This window comes from Eptesicus fuscus, chromosome 12, assembly GCF_027574615.1.
Source record: "Eptesicus fuscus isolate TK198812 chromosome 12, DD_ASM_mEF_20220401, whole genome shotgun sequence".
Taxonomy (NCBI): Eukaryota; Metazoa; Chordata; class Mammalia; order Chiroptera; family Vespertilionidae; genus Eptesicus; species Eptesicus fuscus.
Window position 1 is genome coordinate 82756 of NC_072484.1, and position 21475 is coordinate 104230.

Here is a 21475-nt window from a genome sequence, read left to right on the forward strand (position 1 = left end):
CTGAGCGACGTGAGTGCCTGCGGCTGCGGGCCCGGCTCTGCGGGCGTCCCCGTGAGGGCGCACCCCGGCCGGGGCAGGGGAGCGGCAGGCCTGTGGTGTGGCCTGGGGGAGCCGATACTCCCAGGGCACTCCCACTGCTCCCCCCTCGCCCTCCCACACAGAACCCCAGCGCCCCCGTGGCCTGAGGGGCGGGGACCAGCTTGCTGCAGCAGGACACAGGCCTTTGCCTGCCACCCCTTCTTCATGTCCCCACCGGCACACGCAGCGTCTGGCACTGGGGGCGGGACAGGAAGCTGGTGCTGCCAACGGATGCCCCACGGTCACAGGGGCACCTCCCAGAACCCAGCAGGTGGCACTGCCTGTCCCCATAGGAATCCTCGAGGTGGGCACGCAACATGGGGCTCAATGCCCAGCCTCCTCTGGCCTCTCCTTGCACTTGGGACTTTCTGGGGCCCTCCTCAGCACTGCCCACATCAGGGCCACACATCAAATGCCTCCCTGGCATGGCAGTGGACCAACCAGTCAAATCACCCCCTGACCAGGCTGTGGGGTAACTCAAACCCCATTGAGGTTGTGATGGTTTCTGTCCCAGTCACATGTGGTCACATTCAACCCACCCATGTCTGGGACAAGGAGGCTTTTGCATTTTAATAGGAGCCGCCCCCACAGCCATCCAGGCAGCCGTTACCCACCCACAGCACCCCTGCGCTGCCCCCTGTCTCTGCACTGCCGAGGCCCAGGCGCCCCCGCTCAGGTCCTTCAGGCACATGGGGCCTCACGGGACTCTGTGCTGAGGCCACCGCCCTGTGACGTCTGCTGCCTCTTCCTCAGCGGACCGAGGAGGCGCTGCTCAGGCCTCTGCTTCCCCTCAGCCTCCCCCCGAGTGAGACTCAGAGGCTCAGGGTGGGTGGTGACCTCGGCCTTGATGAGCTCCTGATGGTGGGGAAGGGCCCTGCAAGGTGGCAGCCCCGGTGGGGCCGGAGTCTAGGACAGGAACACACACGGGGCGGTGCCTGCCGGGCCCAGCACAGGTGGGACCGGCAACCCCAGGGGCCCACTGAGGCACACCTGCCCCAGGCCGCCGAGACGGTCCCACTCCTTGCTGAGACCCAATTCCACAGCTTTTCCCAGAGGCGTGTCCCAGAGAGGGTGCTGTCCGTGCGGTGGAGCAGCGGGCACCGGCCCCTCTCGGGGCCCTGAGGGCCCACAGGGCCAGCGGCAGGCCCCCACTTGCTGGTGAGTGGGCCGTCTGGGCAGGAGGAAGCCCTGTGCCTGAGGGCGTGGCGATGCACAGACTCTCCCCTGAGCCCCATCCCTGTCCCCACCCTGTGCGGAGCCCCCATCACACCTTTGCACCCCAACTCCCCATACAGAGGGCGCTGGGCAGCCAAGTCCCACCCTGACCACACCGGGGCACGTGACCGGGAAGAGCAAACGGATTTGATTAAAATACAGAAAACATCGTACGAGACGCACTGCACCCAGGTGGCTAGGGAGGCCACCGAAAGTCTTTGCGAGGTTGGCAGAGGTGTCTGTCCCCACCGGCCACAGGGCGGGTGGGGAGCAGCCATGCCTGCCGCCCCCTGGACGGGGAGGGAGAGGATCCAGGGAGCGTTCGGCACCGGAAAGGGCTGCCCTCCCCGCTCCCGGCGCCCGGCTGCGGGGAGCCTGTTTCACACGGGCTTTCTGGTGCTACTTCCAGGTATGCTCTGGGTTAAAGTCATTTTTCCATCCTCACCCAAGGGTATTCTTTCCACTGATTTCTAGAGAGAGTGGAAGGGAGGGAGGAGGGGGAGGGAGAGATGTTAACTGGTTGCCTCCCGCCCCTACCAGGGCTGGGTTAACATTCTTCACAGGCTTTTAGTCTGAGAAGGATGCAACACTCTCACAGCCACGTTTCTGGTGTTTTCCATCCAGTGGCCCTGAGCACACGTGGTCATGGCTCTGAAGTCACTCAGGCCCTCAAACCGGAAATCCATGAAAACCAGTCACAGGCCAGAAAGGCAGTGGAGTTGGAAAAGAAAACAGGAGGAAGGAGCGTGGGCGCGGCTGGGAGGCGAGGAGGGGTCCCAGTGGGGCTGGACCCCAGGCGTGAGCGGGGGTGAGCCACGCCTTAGGAAACGCCGTCCCAGCTGCCACTCCCAGAAAGACCCCTGGCGGCACACGGGCCCAGCACCTCTGGGAACGAGCCCCTTGCAGCAAGGGGCCAGGAGGCGCTCCCCGCGGCGGGGCAGAGCGCTCGGGGGCCTGGAGCTTTCTGCCCGTTTCTAACCAGCTCGGGGCGCTCTATCTGGCCCCGAGGGGCGTGACCCCGGGGGCGTGGCCAGGGAAACGTGTCTGGACCCAGGGCCTCCCCACACAGAGGCCTGGAGGGAGGAGCAGCCGCAAAGGGTGACCCGAGGGGCCAGAGGGACACATCGTTCCCCGTCGTGGCTCAGCCAGGACCAGCCTGTCCCAGCTCAGCTGAAGGCGTGAACACAAAGGCAAGGACAGTCCACGCCACCCCGAGGACACGGAGACCCGGGAACCCCTGGGTGCATCGAGCAGGCTGCCGGGCAGGTGCCGGTGCCACGGAGTCTGCCAGGCCGTGCGTTCGGGGCAGGGAGGAGCAGAAGCAGAAAGAGGAGGAGCTCGGCAGACAGAGGGAGGAGCGAGGAGGAGAGGCACATCTGGGGCACCAGGGCCAAGACCGCAGCTGAAGGGCTGCAGAGAGGGAGGGAAGGAGCTTTCTCTTTCACCAGCAACAGCCCCTCATTCAGCACGAGCGGCACCGCCTGCAGCGCTGTGACGGCCAGACCGGCGGTGGCGGCGAGGCCGGCTCTGGGCTGGGCCACCCCAGGTGCAGTGGAGCAGGCCTCGTCAGGGCCTCAGTACAGGGAGAGAGCGGGGCCCTCAGAGAGGCCGGCAGGGCCCAGGGCAGCACAGAGCCTATAGCAGCCCAGCGGGTGGGGACAGACAGACAGCAGCCTCAGAGCAGGAGCCACAAGCACAGCAGCCCCAGCCACGGGAATCGGCTCCTCCTCGGCCCTGCCTCTGCCTCTTCCTGCAGGCGGCCGGCCCGGCACTGAAGCCTGCGATTCGGGCTGGAGCCTCATGGAAGGGGACAGCAAAGCTAGGGAGCCGCCCGAGAGAGGCGGCCAGGAGGGCAGACATACTTGAGGTCAGCAGAATGGGCAGCCATGAGGTTTCTGAGGCTCTTGTCAGCAAGAGGGCAACCAGAGAGGCTGAAAGAGAAGAGAGGGGTAAGCCAGAGGGAGCAGAGCAGGAGAGGAGGAAGACCCGCCACGCAGCACCCGGCCAGGCAGCCCGAAAGGGGACGAACCTGCGGTGGGAAGCATAGTTCCCGGTGATGTGGCCGCTGCCGTCACAGCCCGGGGTGGGACAGCTGGACAAAGAAAAAGAGCGTCAGAAGAGAGGGCCGCCTGCGAGGCCTGCCCGAGCCTGCGCGGGGACAGCGCGGCCGCCTCCCGGTCGCCCCGGGGCAGCGCCTCCCGCTCCGTCCTCAGAGCACAGCCTCAGCCGCGGACGGCAGCTCCCAGAGAACTCAACTCAGCGGGAAAGGGAACCAAGTCAAAGCTCCGCTAGAAGTGAGGGTGTCTCAAGCACACACGTGGGTGCCCGTGAACACACGGGAAGCTCCTCTCCCAAGAGCATGGCCTTCGCTGAGGACAAGGGCCCAGCCAGAGCCCGGGGCTGGCCGGCCGGGGAGCAGCTACGGAGCAGGGGGTTCAGGACAAGAGGAGCCCGGCACAGACGGGGCAGGGCCTCGCCCCTGCTCTGCGAGAGCTGGCTCTCACGGGCCGACCGGGAGCTGTGGGTTGCGTTTGTCTATGAATAGCTCCCAGCAGCTTCCCTCAGCCCCGGCCTGGTGCACGGATAGAACAGGCCTCTTTCTCCTTCTCAGTCGTGTTCGAGGACCACGTGAGAGCCCAGCGCAGGGCGGCGGTGACGGACACTGTCCCCGGGGCCTGGTCCTCTGTGACGGACACTGCACAGAGGGCAGCGGAAGGCCCAGACAGAGCGGCCCGACCTCCCGCCCGGCCCGGCCGCACTCCGGTCCAGACGGCGGTTCCCAGGTGAGACTTACGTGAGCAGCTCCTTCTTTATGTCCTTGGAGAGAAACTTCAGCTTAAAGTTGGTCAGGGTGACATCCCCGGGGTACTTCCGCTCCTCAAAGTTCTCTTCGGACACTTCCTGGTCATCTGCTTCAGAAGAAGCAAAAGAATGGGCTGCTGGCTCTGACTGCAAAAAACCAGCAGGGAGAGGTTTTAACCGCTGGCGGGCCAGGAGCCCGCCCAGGGCTGCGGGAGAGGACCCTTCAGAGCAGAGGCCACAGGCGCGTCCTGGAGTCTCCCACCCTCTAGGTAAGGGAGAAGAGTGCCCGCAACAGACACAGAAGACAGCACCCCGAGGGGTGGCGCCCCTCGACCTCAGCCAGAGCTGCCCGGCAACAGGAGACCCTGACATCCTCTGCATCCCCGCATGGGGTGGCCTCGTCCAGCGGCCGCTGAGCCACCTCTGAACGCACACCTCGCCACCCTTCGGAGGGGGCGCCCCGCACAGGGGGCGCCAAATCGTCTTGGTGGAGAGGCTGTGACCATGAGGCGGCACAGGAGTAACCGCACGCGGAGCAAACAGACCGATCACCGATCACCGTGACCCGCAGCCAGCTGCCCCCTCTCCCCCCCCCCGCCCCCCCGCGACGCTGCACCACAGCCCAGCCGGCACTTCCTAAGGCGGCCCACGGCGGCCCACGGTGGCTCACGGCGGCCCACGGCGCACCCCAGCACTGGTCCTCGCTCTGTGTCCCTGAAACGGTCAGCCTCTTGGGGCTGAGCTGCCCCTTTGGAAATGGAGCTCAGGGGAGCCCCGCACAGGCCTTCTGGGGGCCAAAGGAGGCCCCGCCCTGGAGCACCAGCCGTGGGAGGACTGCTCGAGGTCTCGTCGCTGTTACTGACGCACTCGCCTGACTGAGTAGCAAGCTATTGACCACGTCGCCCCAATAAAGGTAACTTTAGAAAAGCCGCCCCGGCGTGAACAGGGCTCCCAGCACCGAGCAGGGCGCTCCGGGGCCGAGGGTGCGGGCAGTGCGGTCGCGCTGGAAGGAGCGTCTGAGCTGGGAGCCAGGGTCGTGGTACAGGGACGGAGAAGGCCTGGCTCAGGGGTGTCGCATGCCCGGGAGCGACCGCTGGGGAGAGGAAGGGACAGGGCTGAGCTGAGGCTTCTGCCCGGAGGGGCTGCTGGCTGCAGGATAGAGCGTGGGAACAGGCTTCAGTGGCGGGAACTTTGGGGTGGGGCTTCTGGGCCACCCCATCGGCGACGGTCAGTCCTGGGAGGGGACGAGGATACTCGGAGAGAAGGGGACCGCCCAGGGATGGGGATCAGCCTGAGGAGGGCTGAGGGGGGGCCGGGGAAGGAGACAAAGGGGCCACGAGGGGCAAAGTCGCCGGCGGGGGTGGGGGGGGGCAGCTAAGTCCTGGGGACAAGACAGGAACGAGGACGACACAGACGCAGAGGCCCCACCTGCACTGCAGCCCCCACAGGGCGGTCCCGACCACAGACGGGTCTGCCCATCAGGGAGGAGGCGGGAGCACAGCTCCAGGTGGGCGGGTCTTGGCCAGCCTCCCTCCACTGGGCTGTCTCAGAGGCACCCTCCTCGGTGCCAGACACCAAATGACAGCCATGTGACCTCAGCCTGGGGTCTCGTCTGCTCTCTGTGAAGTGGGGGTGCATGTGACACATGTAGAGGGAGCCTGGCTCCCCAGCAAGACGGGATCACGGAGGGGACAGTGCTCAGACGGGAGGTCTCCCCGCCACCTCCTCCTCCACAGGGACCTGCCCTGCCCTCCGGGGTGAGGGGCTGGCGGGGAGAACGGGGCGAGGGGACCTGGCCACACTGAAGAGCCGCCAGGGCGGCGCCGCCCGCAGAGCCGGGCTTTGTTGTCCAGGACGCACACTCTTCGGGAAAGCCCTCCATCCGCCAGATCTCAGCTGGCGGAGCGGCGGGCAGGGACTGCCCACCCCGCCCAGACCGCGGCCCCGCACGGAGGCTGAGGCCAGGAGCTCTCCCCGCCTCTGTCCACGGGGCCAGGCGGCCTGGAGGGCCCAGGGCTGCTGCGGGGGCTCCGTGTGCCTCTTTGGGAAGCAGGGTGGCGGGAAGCCCCAAACCAAGGAGCTCGGAAAGAAGCCCCTCTTCCCCGCACTCTCCAAGGCCCCACCGTGTCTTAGGGCCACGGAGACCGCGCTCACACTGGCAGAAACCCCGCCCAGAGGCGGCTGAGTGCTCGCTGCCCGAGGGTGCAGAACCGATGCAAAGCGACGGGACCCCTCAGGCCGCGCACCCACCTCCTCGGGCTCCTCGTCTCGCTGGCGGCTGGGCTTGGTGTAGTCCAGAGGCCGGTCCCATTCCTCCTGGTGGGCGGCCTGGCTGGACGGGGGTGTCACGGAGCTGCCGGGGGCACTGGTGCCGCCCTGGTGCTGGGAGGCCTCGGGAGCCTTCACCCCGGGGCCGGGGCCGCCGCCAGGGAACGCGCCCTCCCGCCGGCGGTGCCTGCGCATACTCAGGTCCAGTGTCCCGTGCTCATCCACCTCGATGGCCGCTGCCTACAACGCAAAGGGGCGTCTGCGTCCTGACCCCACCCCCTCCCACATGGGCCCCGAGGTCCCGAAGGCGGCGCTGCAGAGCGCCCAGACCTGCTTCCCTCGGAAGGAAATAGCCAGACAGAAAGAAGCGCCTCCGAGAGACGAGACCCGAGGCCCGGAGGGAGGACATGTGACCGCCCTCCTTCCGTCTCCTGGACCACAGACCAGGCCCTGAGGCCGTGAGCACGGTCAGCCGAGAACATGTGCGTGACCCTCAGTCTCAGGGAGGCACGAGGGAACATATGTGTGCATGATGGTCTCCGGGAGATATGAGAGAACACATGTGTGCATGGCCCTCAGTCTCAGGGAGGCACGTTGGGATGGCCGTGAGGGCCCTCCTCAGGTCGGCACACAGAGCTCTCAGCAGGCACCCGTCCAAGCTCTGCTCACCAGGAGCCACAGCGGAGGGAGAGGGAGAAAACGGCACCCGCCCCGATGGACGGTGGCCCTGACTGCAATTCCTCCAGACGGTGCCTGCCTCCGAAGGGGCCCGCAGGGGACACACGGACCTTGCCGGGCGCTTCCTGTGGCTTCGTGCTGAGGTTCTCGGGCCTTTCCCAGCAGCGTGTGGAGAGGTTCAGGATGGCGGTGGCGGCCATGTGCGCGGCCTCTGCGTCGTGCGCGTAGTCGAAGCCTGCAGGGAGGGCGGAGAGCGGGAGCTGTGCTGGGGGAAGGCCTTCGGGAAGGTTTGGCTGCAGAGTGAACAGCACCACGCTGTGTTCAGCTTGGACAGCGGGGGGCACGCAGATGCACACGGGACGGGAGGGTGGGGTGCACAGGGCAGAGCTGCAGGGGAAGGGGTCGGGGCAGGGCCGTTCAGGCTGCTCACAGGTGCCCACACCCAGCTCCCGCTCCCCCTCCTGTTTGGGGCTGAGGAGGCTGTGTCTGGCTTGACCAAAATGTGTGCAGAAAGGGTGAAACCCTCAAAGACATTCCAGCATCCCCGATATTTTAAAAAAACACAAGTTGCCCGTTGGTGAGTGGCTCTCACAAAACAAGAGTTCTATATGGGAGTGGGGTGGGGGGTGGCAATGGTAAGATATGTACACATATAATACCTTAATAAAAAAAATTGGGAAAAAAAAAACACACAAAAAACAAGAGTTCTGCCCACGCGCAGCCCACAGGCAGGACAGCTCTGTGTCCCCACAAGAGTCCCCGCTTTAGTAAAGCAGCATTAACGCTCACACAAACATCAGGCATAAAATGGTGTCTTTCCTAGTAACTGTGCTCTCAGGGCTGAGACTTCTGAGTAACCACAGCTTCCGACTGGCGGAGCGCGTGGGCGCTGGGTCGGGGTGCCGTGCGGGAGGCGGGCGGCCCTGACCTAGCAGGCGGGCGAGGCGCCAAGCTCCAGGCCGCCGTCTCACCGGCACCTGTGCTGTGAACTAAGGCGGGAGCCCGTCACTGCTGCGCTCAGGGCCAGTTCCTCCCGCAGGTGCCAGTTCCATCCCAGGCGCCGTGGCGCGTCTCCATCTCACAAGCATCTCCGGGCTCAGGGCTGGCGAGCAGTGGGATACGTGACAAAAGGGCGGGAAGGGCGTTCCCGAAGGCCCGTGTCTACTGGTACCAACACCCAGGAACTGTGCTGCTGCTCTCACAGATAGCACCTTGCGTCCACCGGGCTGCCCCCAGCAGGAAGGGAAATGGCTCCTGTCAGGTACCAGGCTCAACACAGCAGCTGTCTGACCCGCCCCGGACACACACACACATGCATGCGCACTGATGCACCCACACATGTGCGCACACACACACACACGCACTCACATGCGCACACACTCGCACACACCCTGCCTCGATCTGAGAATAAACAGGCTGGGAGTAGGTGGCCAGAAGAGGGGGACCTCTCAGGGTGGCCACAGCAGTGACGTCATTCTCAAGCCTTTTGACACCCCCCCCACCCCCAAAGGGCTTGGTTTGGTTTCACGAGCAGGGAGTCTGATGGTGAACAAGGAGGGTGGACACTGGGACAGCTGAGCCCTGGGTTTGCCCCATCGGCCCCAGGGCAGACGCCCTCCTGGCCGGGGTCCCTCCACTGCTCCTCACTCTACACCTCCCAGGAGCAATGCTCCCCAACTTACATTTAAAGGCTTTAGGTGAGGTTTCGCTGGTCTGAATCTTTGGGGCAAGCATGCGTTTGCCAAAAACCTGAGCATCAAAACTTGCGTAGTCAAAGGTGACCTTGGAGAACTTCTCCAGCTCCTTGGCCAGGCTGGCCCTGGGCGTGGACGGGGCCACACTGGGCCGGTAGCTTCCATATGGAGGGACCTCGAGCTGCTTCACGAAGCACATGGGTCTGGGGTGCAGGACAGATGCAGAACCGTGAGGGCAGGACCAGGAACCCAGTGCTACTCACCCCCAGCCTGCTCGGGGACCCCTCAGACCAGCGGCCAGAGCCCTGGGAGACCCTCCCCCATGCCCACCACGAACAGCTGCCCGGGCCGGGTCTGTGTGGGGAAGAATGGCCTGACCCCTTGCGGACAGCATCGGCCAGAGGAGGCGGGGCTGCGACCTCCGGAGAGCAGGTTTCAGGCGGCTCAGCAACAGTGCGCGGGAGCCCTTGGCTGCGGGCCGCCCAGGGCAGCCTCCAGCGGGGTGGTGTGGGCCCAGGGAGGAAGCTCGGCAGCAGATGTCCGAGGACCCTCAAGGAGAACCCTCAAGACTGGCCCGACGCAGCTCTTCACGGGCAGGGACGGTTGAGATGGCCCTTGAAGGGCTGGGCAGGGACGGGGCAGGCGTGGGAAGGCCACTGCAGGCATGCCGTTCTTTGTTATTGAAGCTCTTGGAAGAGTTCGGATGTTTAAGTGCATAAGAGGCGGCATGAAGAGCAGCCCAGGGGGCTCAGGAGCCGGGCAGGAAGACCACCAGGAGGAGACTGTCAACCACTCAGGACGAAGGAGCCTGCCCCCCCCCGCCCCCGCCTTTGCAGCAGGCCAGAGAGTCCTGTGCGCCCTGAAACTGCCCTCCAGCTCCGTGCTGGAAGGCCCGCGGCTACGTGAGGCACACGCCCACACCCACACCCGCAGGCACGCGCGGCCCACAGGCAGCCCCTCCAGTGCTGTGGCGCTTGCACTCGCCTGAGGATCCGCTCTGAGTTGGAGTCAATCTTGGAAGCATCTCCTGTCTGCGGCTGTTGCTTCTCGTGAGATTTGGCTAACTTTTCTGCAGCAGCAATGGGACACCCAGACAAACTAGAGAAGGACAAGGGGTCAGCTGAGCCTCTCCTCTGGGCCCTGTCCGCTGGGCCGGGGACGCGGCAGGAGCCTGTGGGGCCCGGGAAGCTGTCACTCCTCCAGAGTTGGCCTTTTCTTCTGCTCTGGGCTCGAGCGTCAAAGCACCCACTGCTCAGGTGGTTTGTCTGGGGAGATTCTAACCCAGTGACACAAAGGGCTGCCCTGACCTTATGGCTGCCCCGAGGGGCCACGGCAAGCCCCGCGCACCCGCGCCGCCCTCACCACGCCCAGCTTGGCAAGTACCTTCGGTGTGTGTTCCGGTTGCTGTTCACGTGGCCCTGCCCCGTGCAGCCGGGGGTGGGGCACTTGAGCACGTTCTCGTGCATGGCCAGGACTGCAAGAGAAGGGTGGTGAGCACAGCCCCGAGGCAGGAGTCCGCCAGGAACACTGCACCTTGAGCCGTGGTCCGGGGCAGTTCCAGTCCCCAAGTCTCAGCCCAGTCAGGGCATGCCCCCCACCCCCACCCACCCCTGCCTCCCTGGGGCAGAAACAAACTCAGCTTAGCAACCCCCAGCTGTGCAGTGTGACTGGCTCCTGTCAAGCTCCGGTTCAGTTACTGCCTCCAGCCTGGGGCCAGGACAGGCTTCCCCTGCCCGGGGGTGGGGGAGTCGGGGGTGGCTTCGTCTCCCTCAGCTGTGCCCCCCATGCCCATCTTCAGGGGGCCCTGACCCAAGCTGCCTTCTCAAGGTGCATGACTGGGCACGCTCCGTCCCCAGCCTCATAGGGCTCACGTATGGGCATCTGGACGGTGCCAGTGCAAGGGACAGGGCCCAAGTGGCCACTCGGACACCATCCAAAACCAGCCGTGTCCTGAGCTCTGCGGAGTACTCACTCTCTGGAGGGATCCTGTCCTTGTGGGGGCACCCTGACAGGCTGCGATGGTGCGGGTACAGCCCCGTCACGTGCCCGGTGCCGTCACAGCCCGGGGTTGGGCACTTGATCTCACGTTTCTCTGCTCTTGAGGAATCTAAACACACAACACGCCAGTCGGAAGGCGCCCAGGGAGCTGCGAGCTGGGTGGCGAGGACAGCGGTCCTTCCTCCGGCGAGCAGCGAGGAGAGTGGCCGGCCTGCCCCACAGCCCGAGAGGCACCGGGACTGCACAGCGAGGCGACTCCAGAGAAACTGGTCCCCCCACACACGTATCTGCCCGGAGACGAACCGGCACCGAGAGCAGCTGCGCTGGGCTGAGGGCCACCTGGGGGCAGCCAGCCCGGTCCCTCTGCACTGGCTTCAGAGTGAGGGCACACCGCCCGGAGCGCCCCCTCGGGGTCAGCCTCTGCAGGGAAAGGGCCCTGCCGGGACTGGCCATTGGTTGTGACAAAATGAGGAGGACAGAGAAGTTAAGAAACTCACCCAATGACATGCCTACTAAATGCTGGGGCGGAAATTTAAGCTCAATCTCAGTAACCGGCTCATCTGCTCTCTGCAAGGCCGGAGAGTCACTCATGCGTGTGGACCCAAAGGGGACACCGGTCAGGACTCTGGTGATCTCCGGAGCCCGGCCTTTGCCCTCGAGAAGCTCCTGGGCAGAGCGGCCCCTCTGGGGGGACCCAGAGGCCATAGCAAAGCTCGCAGGGAGGCCTCGCAAAGCCTGGCACAGCCTTATGGGTCTGTCCCCTGGGTCCCTGCCCTCAACTTTAGCCCTGAAAGCAGGGCACTGCATCTGGGCCCCCAAACGCCCATCCCACCGGTGTGAGTCCCTGAACACCTGGGCCTGGGCTGTCACTTGTCTGTATCCCCTCTCCAACAGCGTCCCACTGAACTGTGGACCCCAAGTCCGCCCTCGGACTGACACCCTACACCACCCCTAAGTCCATGTCACCTTCACTCGGGCCTCCTCGTGTCCACGTCCCCTCAAGGCCTGTGCAGGAGCCTGTGCTGGCCTGACTAGGCGCCCCAAACTGCTGTCCCTCAGTCTGCCACCCCCAAAGGGTCTCCCCTGACAGCTCTCCCCGGGTTGAAATAACGTCGCCATCTGTGTCCCCCCCCCCCCCCCGCTGTGCCCCTGAATATCTGACCCTGCGCCAGTCCCACAGGCATGATTTTCTCCAGAAAGCATGGCCCTGTCTCCACAAGCGAGGCGGCCCCATGACCTACAGCTCACAAAAGTCCCTCCCACCCCGGTGGCTCCCGGGCTGAGGCTGAGCCACTGAGTTGGGTCACTGTCCCTCCCCCTCTGCTCAGCGCTGCTCTCTGGTGGCCCTGTGTGCGCGGCGTGAGCCGTCCTCAGACTCCATGCCTCGCTCTGTGGCCTGTGACCTTTGCCCCTTGGCTACACTGCATCGGGCTGGGTCTCTTCTGGTGGCACCTGCACACCTGGTGTCCCCGGGGGAGGGGCGGGGTGGGCGTGTAGGGCCCGCGCCAGCCCTACCTTTGCTGCAGCAGGGCTTCCGCATGGCCTCCGGGGGCCTGGCCGCCTTCGCCCGCTCGCCCAGGCCCGGCTCCGCGGGCTCGCACGCCGCCCGCACCTGCTCGGCTTTCAGGGCGATGGCCTGCTCCAGGAGGCCCAGGTTCCCCCGTGTCATCACGTCGTGCATCTCGGACTCGTCCGTGACCGCGGACTTCTGGGAGTTCGAGTCCTCATCCTTGCCGTCATCAGACCGCAGCTCCACCAGGACCGAGTACTCGGGCTTGTGGCAGGGGGGCTCAGGGGCCTGTTCTGGGGGGGAACGAGGGGTGCCCTCCCGGCAGGTCACATCAGGAGTGACCTCCTCCTCGTCCTCTTCATCCTCCTCCTCCTCGGTCTCCTCCTCCTCCTCCTCCTCTTCCTCCTCCTCCTCTTCCTCCTCCTCTTCAGCTTCCTCCTCCTCCTTCTCCTCGTGGCCCTCAGAGACTGTCTGCTGGCGGAGCTCCCCGCTGGCCACGCCCTCCGGGAACTGGGGGCCGGGCCCCTGAGTGCACTCACTGGTGACCTCAATGACCTCCTCGATGTCCTCCGGCTGGACAAAAACCTCCTTCTCCCCGCCGTCGCCGGCGGCCCCTCCTTCCGCTTCCTCCTGCACCAGGTGCAGGACACCGGGGCCCGGCGTGGCCTGCTGGCTGGAGCCCTCCCTGACCAGGGGCTCCTCGGAGACGTGGCCCAGGTCTAGGAGGGAAGTGGCAATGACCTCCTGGAAGCGGCTGTAGCTGCCTTTGGAGGAGCCCGTGGGGTTGGAGCCGAAATGAGACTGGACGGGGCTCCTTCCTGCACGAGATCAGAAAAGCCACATGAAGGGGCCCCGGGGGGCGGCCAGGCCTGTCCCCGCCCAGAGGGGGCGTCAGTGAGGTCATTTGCGTCACTGCCGCGGCTCCGGGGCCGACGGGAGCGCCGTGTGGGTTGTCTCACCTCACACGATGGAGCTCACAGGGTACATCAGAATTTTAAAAATTGTCTCAAATTGAAAAGTAGTAGACAAATTTATACTTTTTAAAGGACCCAAATGTAAATGTTTCCAGGGCAATGACTAAGATGTGGGGTCTCCCCGCGCCGGCCCTGCAGTCCGTGCTCCAAGGGATGGAGCGCCCTCAGGCGCAGCCCGAGCCGGGACGGAGGCAGGTGTGGGCCGGCAGGAGTGGCAACAAGTTAACCGACCACCTCAGACCGAGAAGCGAGGGGGCGCGAGGGGGCTCGGGCCTTGGTCCGGCACACCAGCATTGGCCAACGGCGGGGTGCCCCAAGCGAAGCCGGTGCAAACAGGGCCCCCTCAACCCTCCTCCATCTCACCAAGTGCCCAGCAGCCCCGGCCTCACTTCCCAAGGGCCACACAGCCGTGTCCGTGTGTCAGTCTCTCACGTGCACAGACACCCCGTCACACGGCGGTCACACAGCGCAGCGCGGCCTCGCAGGAAGCCCGCGCCCGCGGACAGGGCGCCCTTGTTCTCAGGAGGCCTTTCTTGGCAGGGCGCCCCCGGCCCCGCCGCGGCTCTCCGGCACACACTGGGCGCCTTGATTCGGGGCAGAAAGAACAGGCACCTTCAGCTGGCGGGGGGTGCCGAGCCTCCTCCTGTCCTGACATCTCGGCCTCGGCCTCCTCCAGAGCTCCTTCCGATTCCTCTGAGACAGAGGCGTCCTTCACCTCGGCGTCCTCGCTGCCGTCGCTGTCCACGCCGTAGCCCTCGTCCAGAGCCAGCTTCAGGGGGGGTGACTTCCGTGTGGACACCAGGTGCTGGGCCTCGGGGCCCTCCAGCTTCCTCTTCTTGGCCAGCGGGCAGCTCTGCAAACTGGGGGAAGGGGGCCAGGCTGTGGCCGCCCACAATGCCTCCCTGCCCCCCTGCCCTCCACCCTGTTTCTCTTGGCATCACATCCCCTCCCTCTGCTAGAAGCCCCAGATTCGCTGGCGGGGTCGCATGGAGCCCCCGGGATGACTTGAGCCACGCAGTGTGCCCCGGGTCTGCCCCAAGCTCTCCTACACAGAGTCCTGCGGCCTCCCGGCAGCCCAACTGGGAGACCCCGCGCTTTGCCTCAGCTGGGCCAGCCCCTCCGTCACAGGTGGCGTGGGAGGACACCGGCTCAGCAGCCGTGGACGGACATGAAGGTTCTAGATCCACAAAAGACTCAGAGCGGTGGATCCAGCAGCCCACCCTCCTTCCCAGGAACCAGGGTGAGGCCCACAGGCCTCCTTACCTCCGGTGCCTGGAGTACTTGCCACGGATGTGCCCTGAGCCCGAGCATCCCGGCGTGGGGCAGCTGGGGAGGCAAGCAGAGCGGTCACTGGGGGAGGGGCCCAGCCCAGACCTCACCCGGGGGCAGAAGACGGTGCCCCAGCTGTTCGTCTCAGAACAGCCGCTTACAGTCGGCAAAAACCCACTGCACTCTCTCCCCACGGAAGGACTGTCGGAGTGTCCGCGCGGAGGCCAGGCTCCCAGGGTGCACCCGGAGGCTCTCCCTCTCCGCGGAGGAGGCTTTCCACGGCAGCCGAGCGCCCGGGGCTGGGCGGGCTCTGAGCACCCCCAGGACGGGCCTGAGGCGGCCCAGGCAGCACAGACTCTGGGGTTCTCGGGCCCCACAGGCCCCGCAGCCTGAGGCCGTGCCCGCAGGAAGGACGGTGCAAACACGGAGGTGTGGTGAAGCCAGGAGGACGGGTGACCCAGGAGCTGCCATGAGACCTTGGAGGGGGTGATGGTGGGCCTCTCCCAGCCTCCCTCAGGACTGGTGAACGAACGTGAATAGAGGCGAGACCCCAGGAGTTCCTCACCCCTCACCATCATGTCTCCCCACAGAACCAAACCGTGGGAAGCGCCGGAAACTTCTGGTCATGAACGTGGCCATGCCACCCAACCCACTGCTCAGGAGCGCCTCTCCAGTGCCCTGGGTGGGGCCTGGGTGGGTGTGGAGTGAGCATCCTGTGGGCTGTTGGACACATCACAGACGAAGGATTTTAAAGAGCTGTTATCACCCCATTTTACAGAGCAGCAAACTGACACCCAGCAAGATGGAGAGGTCACTTAAAGGAGGGGCCCGAGCTCCCCCTAGAAGGGGGTCACCCCAAGGTGCCCTGCCCAAGGGGAGAAGACCTCCTTTTTAACAGGAGCAACGCCATGAGGCCTGAGCTCCACTCGGAACAGACTCCCCAGAGCCGAGCAGGAAAGAACATTCTGGCCCGACATGTGCAGGCTCCGGGGGCAGGAAAGGGGCACCTCTGTCCAGACACCCGCAATGATTTCTAACCTGATTGGTCACTGGCCTGAGTGCAGACAGCTGTCGGGCCCGACTGGCCAGAGGGCCACACCTGGGACAGGTCAGGGAGAAACAGGACCGAGTGTGGAGGCAAAGCACCACCCACACGGCGGCCTTGGGGAGCAGCTGGTGGGAGCGCTGCCTGCAGCCCGTGTGGGGCCTCGAGGCCGCTCTCAGCACTGATTTTCATTGATTTAGAAAGAAGACGAAGGAGCGGGGGAGGGAGGGGCAGGGGAGAGAGCAGGGGAGGGGGCGGGGGAGGGGGGAGACATGCCATGTCACTGTGGGTCTCCTTTGCAGGCGCAGAGCGGCGGCCTGTCCGGGCTGGCGGTGGCAGGCTGTGCCCCACCCCCTGAGACTTTCCACAAAAGCTCCTTGTTACGGAGACTGGAAGCTGAGGTCCCAATTAGTCGATTAATCGCTGAGTTAATCAGGCAATTAGGTGGCAGCTGCCGGTGAGGCCCGGGGGCACTGGCGCTGCCCCCACACCTCACCTGCCCTGAGACACACCCCGCCCACCGACTCAGGAGAGGCCTGGCCTCCGGCCGGCCGTGTGCGGCGCTGGCGAGGGCCGCGCGGGAGGCGCCGGGATGCAGGCTCGCGGGGGGCCTGGCCGCTCCCCAGGTCTAAGCACGAACAGTGTGTGTGGCAGCAGATGGGCCTGGACTGAACCGCAGGAAAGTGTGTCACCTCTCGCGGCGTGAAGGGAAAGGCCGCCGGACGGCATGTTCTCACCGACACTTAGACGGGCCCCAGCTGTCCCAGCCTCCCGGCAGCTCAGCTCCTCACACCCTGTGCTGCCACCCAGACGCCAGGGCCACACTGAGCTGGTGAAGGGACAGCGGGGGTGCGGGTGACGCGGAGCTCTGGGGCGATGGGCCACACCCTCACCCGGAGTGAGCCCTGAGCTCCCCTAGCCTCAGCGCTGCTCGGCACCACAGCCCTCCCTGTGCCGGCACCACGGTGGGCGGCCCGCCAGGACGGCGCCTGTCTGCTTGTGGGGGGAGCCCTAGCTTGCTCCCGTCAGCCCGCGGTGCGAAGGTGCGCTGTGGGCGACGTCACGGAGCGCCGTTTGCGGCCGTCGGTCCCACCCCCGCGGGCGCCTCGGTGCAGTCCGCTCCGCTTTGCTGACGTCGGTTCTCGGGAACCTGAAGAGCAGCTGGAGACGCTGTTGCTAGAACGCTGGGCGCCCAGTCTCCCCTGCTTCTCCGCAGGAAACTGGACGGGTGTCTGCGACCAAGCCCACGGCACCGTCTGACTACGAGGCTGGAGAGCCCGGCGCCCGAGGCTCGCTCACCTGGCCGGGTCTCCTCTTAGGATGCTTCAAAGCAAATCTGTTTGAGTCATTTTCTCTTCAAGAGAATATCCAGCCGAAACCGGTTTGGCTCTGGATAGAGCGTCGGTCTGCGGACTGGAAGGTCCCAGGTCCAATTCCGGTCAAGGGCATGTACCTTGGTTGCGGGCACATCCCCCGGTGGTGGGGGGGGTGCAGGAGGCAGCTGGTCGATGTCTCTCTCTCATCGATGTTTCTAGCTCTCTATCCCTCTCCCTTCCTCTCTATGAAAAATCAATAAAATAAAATAAAAAATAAAAAAAAGAGAGAATATCCAGGCCTTTGTGTGCGCTTTTCTAACTTCTTCCTAGCTTCTCCATCGGCAGAACTAACACCGTTACCAAAGCGGAAGCCAGGATGTCCCCAGGCGAGCGTCACACGGCCGGCCAGGACGGGCCCTCCTCTCGGGGCCTCGGGGCCCGCGGCCTCGCTCAGGGCGCCTGGTCTGCCTGCCGCCCACCCTCACCCTCTCACCCTTGACCCCGGACGGTGCTGTGAGCTGCAGAGCGTGTGGTGCTGCTCTTTGGGCCGGAAAGCTTGAACCCTCTCACCCTCCGTTCCCACTCACAAGGACACCAGCAGCACAGCTTCGGGCGGGTCCCACAGGCAGCAGCGCGGCGCCGCCCACGCCCGGCTCTGAGCCCCCGCCTCCCGCCCACGCCCCTTCCCTTCCCAAACCAAGTCAGATCCCAGAGCTCGGGGGACTCCGGGACACTTTGGGGTCCCCCCATTCTCCCAGCCGCTCAGCAGCCACCTGGAGAAGAACACAGTGGTCCTGGCCCATCGTTCCTCCGTCTGGTGAGAGTGCCGGGGGCCCGCAGGTGGGGCCGGCATCCTGTGGACAGGCAGCAGCCTCGGGAAGGCAGGCTCTGTCCCGGCCGGGAGTCTGGAAGCTCACAGAGACCTCCATCGGGTGTGCCGGTCGCCCGGCTCCTCAGCATGGCATCTCGAGGTGTGGCACACCCACCGTGCTGCCCCCGCACCAGAGCTGCTGGGCAGAGGCCCTCCGCCCTCCAGGCTGCCGCACAGGGGATTTGTGGAGCGTAAATGGGGTACCCAATGCCCACATGGCATATTGGGGACCCTCGGCAAGCAGCGCCTCCCCTTCTTCCCTTGTATTCTGAGACAGAACGCGTCGGCACTGCCCTCCTCGGAGAAGCAGGGCCTGGGGCCCGTTTCTTTGCCGGTCACTAGACACCACCCCCTGGGGCTGTCTGAGACCAGGGTCCCAGACCCCCGGAAGAGACGTCTGCAGGCAGTGAGGGGAGGGGGCTGGGCCGGCAGTGAGGGGAGGGGGCTGGGCCGGCAGTGTGGGGAGGGGGCTGGGCAGGCAGTGAGGGGAGGGGGCTGGGCCGGCAGTGTGGGGAGGGGGCTGGGCCGGCAGTGTGGGGAGGGGGCTGGGCAGGCAGTGAGGGGAGGGGGCTGGGCCGGCAGTGTGGGGAGGGGGCTGGGCAGGCAGTGTGGGGAGGGGGCTGGGCCGGCAGTGTGGGGAGGGGGCTGGGCCGGCAGTGAGGGGAGGGGGCTGGGCCGGCAGTGAGGGGAGGGGGCTGGGCAGGCAGTGTGGGGAGGGGGATGGGCAGGCAGTGTGGGGAGGGGGCTGGGCCGGCAGTGAGGGGAGGGGGCTGGGCCGGCAGTGTGGGGAGGGGGCTGGGCCGGCAGTGAGGGGAGGGGGCTGGGCAGGCAGTGAGGGGAGGGGGATGGGCCGGCAGTGAGGGGAGGGGGATGGGCCGGCAGTGAGGGGAGGGGGCTGGGCCGGCAGTGAGGGGAGGGGGCTGGGCCGGCAGTGAGGGGAGGGGGCTGGGCCGGCAGTGAGGGGAGGGGGCTGGGCCGGCAGTGAGGGGAGGGGGCTGGGCCGGCAGTGTGGGGAGGGGGCTGGGTAGACAGGCACATAGGCATTGGGGTGGGTTTCCTTCTGGCCATCCCCACCCCAAAGGCTTTGGCCACACCCAGGACAGAAGCCAGCAGGTGAGGGCACCTCAGCCTCCAGCCTCCGGGGGCCTGGCCCTCGGGCTCGCACTCGCACTCGCGGCAGAGGGCTGTCCTCCCTCCTCCTCAGGGCTCGGCCCTGGATCGGCAGTCGCAGACTCTGCCACGCGAGACCCCAACACACCGCCCGCGTTTCCCAGTCAGTGGCAGCCTCGGGCCCGGAAGCCTGTCCCGTCTCCGGCCAAAGGGGCCTCAGACAGTCCGTCCGACACAGCGCCTTTGTGACCCCACCCAGACAGCCCTCGGACTGCAGAGACCGTGACCGCCCGGCCGGCGGTGGCCATGAGGTGGCTGTGTGGTGGGGCCAGGGCAGAGGTGGGGGCGGGGTACAGCTGACACGTGCCAAGGAGAGAGGGGCCTCATCAGGGAACGGGGTCAATCCCAGGAGCCCGGCGGGGACATTAGGACGTGCAGTCACAGGCGGGGAGTCCTCTTACCTGAGCTCGGCACCTGTGGGCTCCGGGGGTGCTGGAGAGACAGGAAGCACACGGAGTCAGCATCAGACGGGCACGGCGGGGGCGTGGCGGCCACCCGTGGCACCCCCTCCTGACCTGCTAGTGCGCAGTAAGTCCAACCTGGGAAGGCTGGTGGCTTTGGAGGGACAAGCGCCCCACCCCACACAGGCTCCTGGGCCCTCAGAGCCAGTGGGCACGTCCTCCTAACTGCGGCGGGAACGCCCTGTGGAGCTGCGTCTGCCTGGCACCCGCCCGGCGCTCTGTGCGGGAGCCCCACAGCGCCCACAGCCCGCGGCCACCAGAGGCCTTAGACCCAGGCCCCGCCGGGAGGAGCGGCGGGCGGGCATCGCCGTGGGCCGTTCTCCCGCGGGGAAGTGGCATCCACAGCCTTGGCCTGGGACTCGGACTGAGCCAGCTGTGGTGCCAGGACGGACGGGGAGGCGGCACTCACCTCGCAGGGCCTTGGATCTGGTGCGAGCACGCATCTCCTCGTTCTCTAAGCTCATCTGCAAGGAGAAGCAGCTGTCACGTTCAGGGAAGACAGGCCGCCGCCCACCTGCGTGCTTCCCAGCCCCAGCTTTGCTGGTGAAGGCGGGTCTGTGCCGCGGAATCCAAGGAATGGCTCCCAGGGCGGGAAAGACCTGGGACCTGGAGCAGCAGCAGACCCCCCCCGCCCCCCCATCTCCCGTCCCCCGGTCCTCCCATCCCCTGCGCCTGCCCCACCCCAACCGCAGGTTCACACCTGAGGAGGGCGGGGCCTGCTCCACCCACTCTCCCGGGACCAGGGGCTCAGGCACCAGGGCAGTTCGAGGCGCAGACTCCGCCCCTCTGTGCCCCACGCCCAGCTTCCTGCGGGAGCTAACGTGAGGGTCGTCCGGTCAGAAACAGGTGGCCAGGACCCGGATGGGCCGTCCAGGAAGCGTCCAGAGTGGACAGCTTTGAGCTTCACTGTGTGCTGTGTGCTGTCCCAGGAGCAGTCCAAGGACAGGTGCCCTGAGCTCAGGAACCATCCCTGACGTGGGGCAGGTCACCCCTGCGTGTGTTCCTAGAGGCTGCTCGGCACACCTCACCCTGGGGACTAGAGCAGGGACCAGAGACACATCTCTGTGCGCTTTCTCATAGCCACATCGACAGTGTGAAAAAAACAGCTGAAACTAATGCTAATACTAAACTGAGCCCAATCTGCCCAGAACACTGTCATTACAACAATGGTTGATATGGAGATTGTGAATGAGACGCTTGCTCTGTGGGAACTCTGAGAAACCTGCGTGTCTCCGGGTCTCAGAGCACATCTGCGTGAGTAGCCACTGCCACATGCCCACGGCCACCAGGCTGTGTGGCTTGCCCAGAGGCGGAGGCCGTGTCCGTGAGAGCCAGGCTGGGGCGTGAATAAAGGCCAACAGGTCAGCTCGCCAGACCCACCGGCCCTACCCGATGCCACTTCTCCCAGGAGAGGGGACGAGACACAGTCTAGACCAGCGGTCGCCAACCTTTTGGACCTCACAGACCACCAGTGATCCGAGGACACCGGTTGGCAACCGCTGGTCTAGACCCCACCGGAGCCCATTAGTGATGCCCCCCAGTCTCCACCCCTGATCCACTTCGGTGGGGGCACGCCCCCACTGTCCTCCAAGGAGTCCCGGGAGAGCCCCAGGGCTACAGGTCGTCAGACGGATCCGTGGCCTGTGTCACTCATGACACATCTGGGCAGCAGGCGACGACGAGGTAGGAGGTGGGCATTGGGCGGAGCCTCGACACGCTGTGTGTCTCCAAGAGAGAGCGGCCTCTGCCCCGTACCCACACCGGAGGCCCCGGGAGAGCGGGTCAGGGAACGGAGGCAGCCCACCTGTCTCAGGCCGCCACGCGGCTGCCGGGGGACCGTGGACAGCGGGCCAGCCGGTCAGGAGAGGGAGCCAAGGCAGTGGGAGCAGTGTCTGGGGTAGCCCCTGGGAAGACAGGGGGGATCCCCCAAGTAGTGAGATGAATTTTGCAGAGGGAAGCTCCCCCCAAGCGGCACTGCCACGTGGTGATGTCTGTGATTTGTTAAGGAGGAAAACCCAAAACCTGGGGTGGCTGCGGGGCGGGCTGGGCGGGAGCGGGGGCTGCACTTCCCACGCGGCCGGCTCCCTGCGGACCGGGGCTCCCAGGGGGAGTGAGAAGAGGAGCAG

General features: G+C 65.8%; 1 protein-coding gene across 1 annotated transcript in view; it reads right to left on the reverse strand.

Annotated features, from left to right (window-relative positions):
- Positions 1-19828, reverse strand: part of MYT1 (myelin transcription factor 1) — a 28248-nt gene extending 8420 nt beyond the window's left edge. Inside the window, exons 1-14 of the mRNA XM_028133495.2 lie at positions 19759-19828; positions 19290-19320; positions 14481-14543; positions 13830-14077; positions 12249-13061; positions 10708-10842; positions 10119-10209; positions 9720-9833; positions 8724-8938; positions 7152-7276; positions 6346-6603; positions 4088-4242; positions 3323-3385; positions 3156-3224 (exon numbers count right to left, since the gene is read on the reverse strand). Coding sequence (XP_027989296.2) covers positions 3156-3224; positions 3323-3385; positions 4088-4242; positions 6346-6603; positions 7152-7276; positions 8724-8938; positions 9720-9833; positions 10119-10209; positions 10708-10842; positions 12249-13061; positions 13830-14077; positions 14481-14543; positions 19290-19320; positions 19759-19813 — 2435 coding nt within the window. The 5' untranslated portion in view covers positions 19814-19828. The remainder of the gene's footprint in view (positions 1-3155; positions 3225-3322; positions 3386-4087; positions 4243-6345; positions 6604-7151; positions 7277-8723; positions 8939-9719; positions 9834-10118; positions 10210-10707; positions 10843-12248; positions 13062-13829; positions 14078-14480; positions 14544-19289; positions 19321-19758) is intronic.
- Between the last annotated feature and the right edge of the window lie 1647 nt (positions 19829-21475).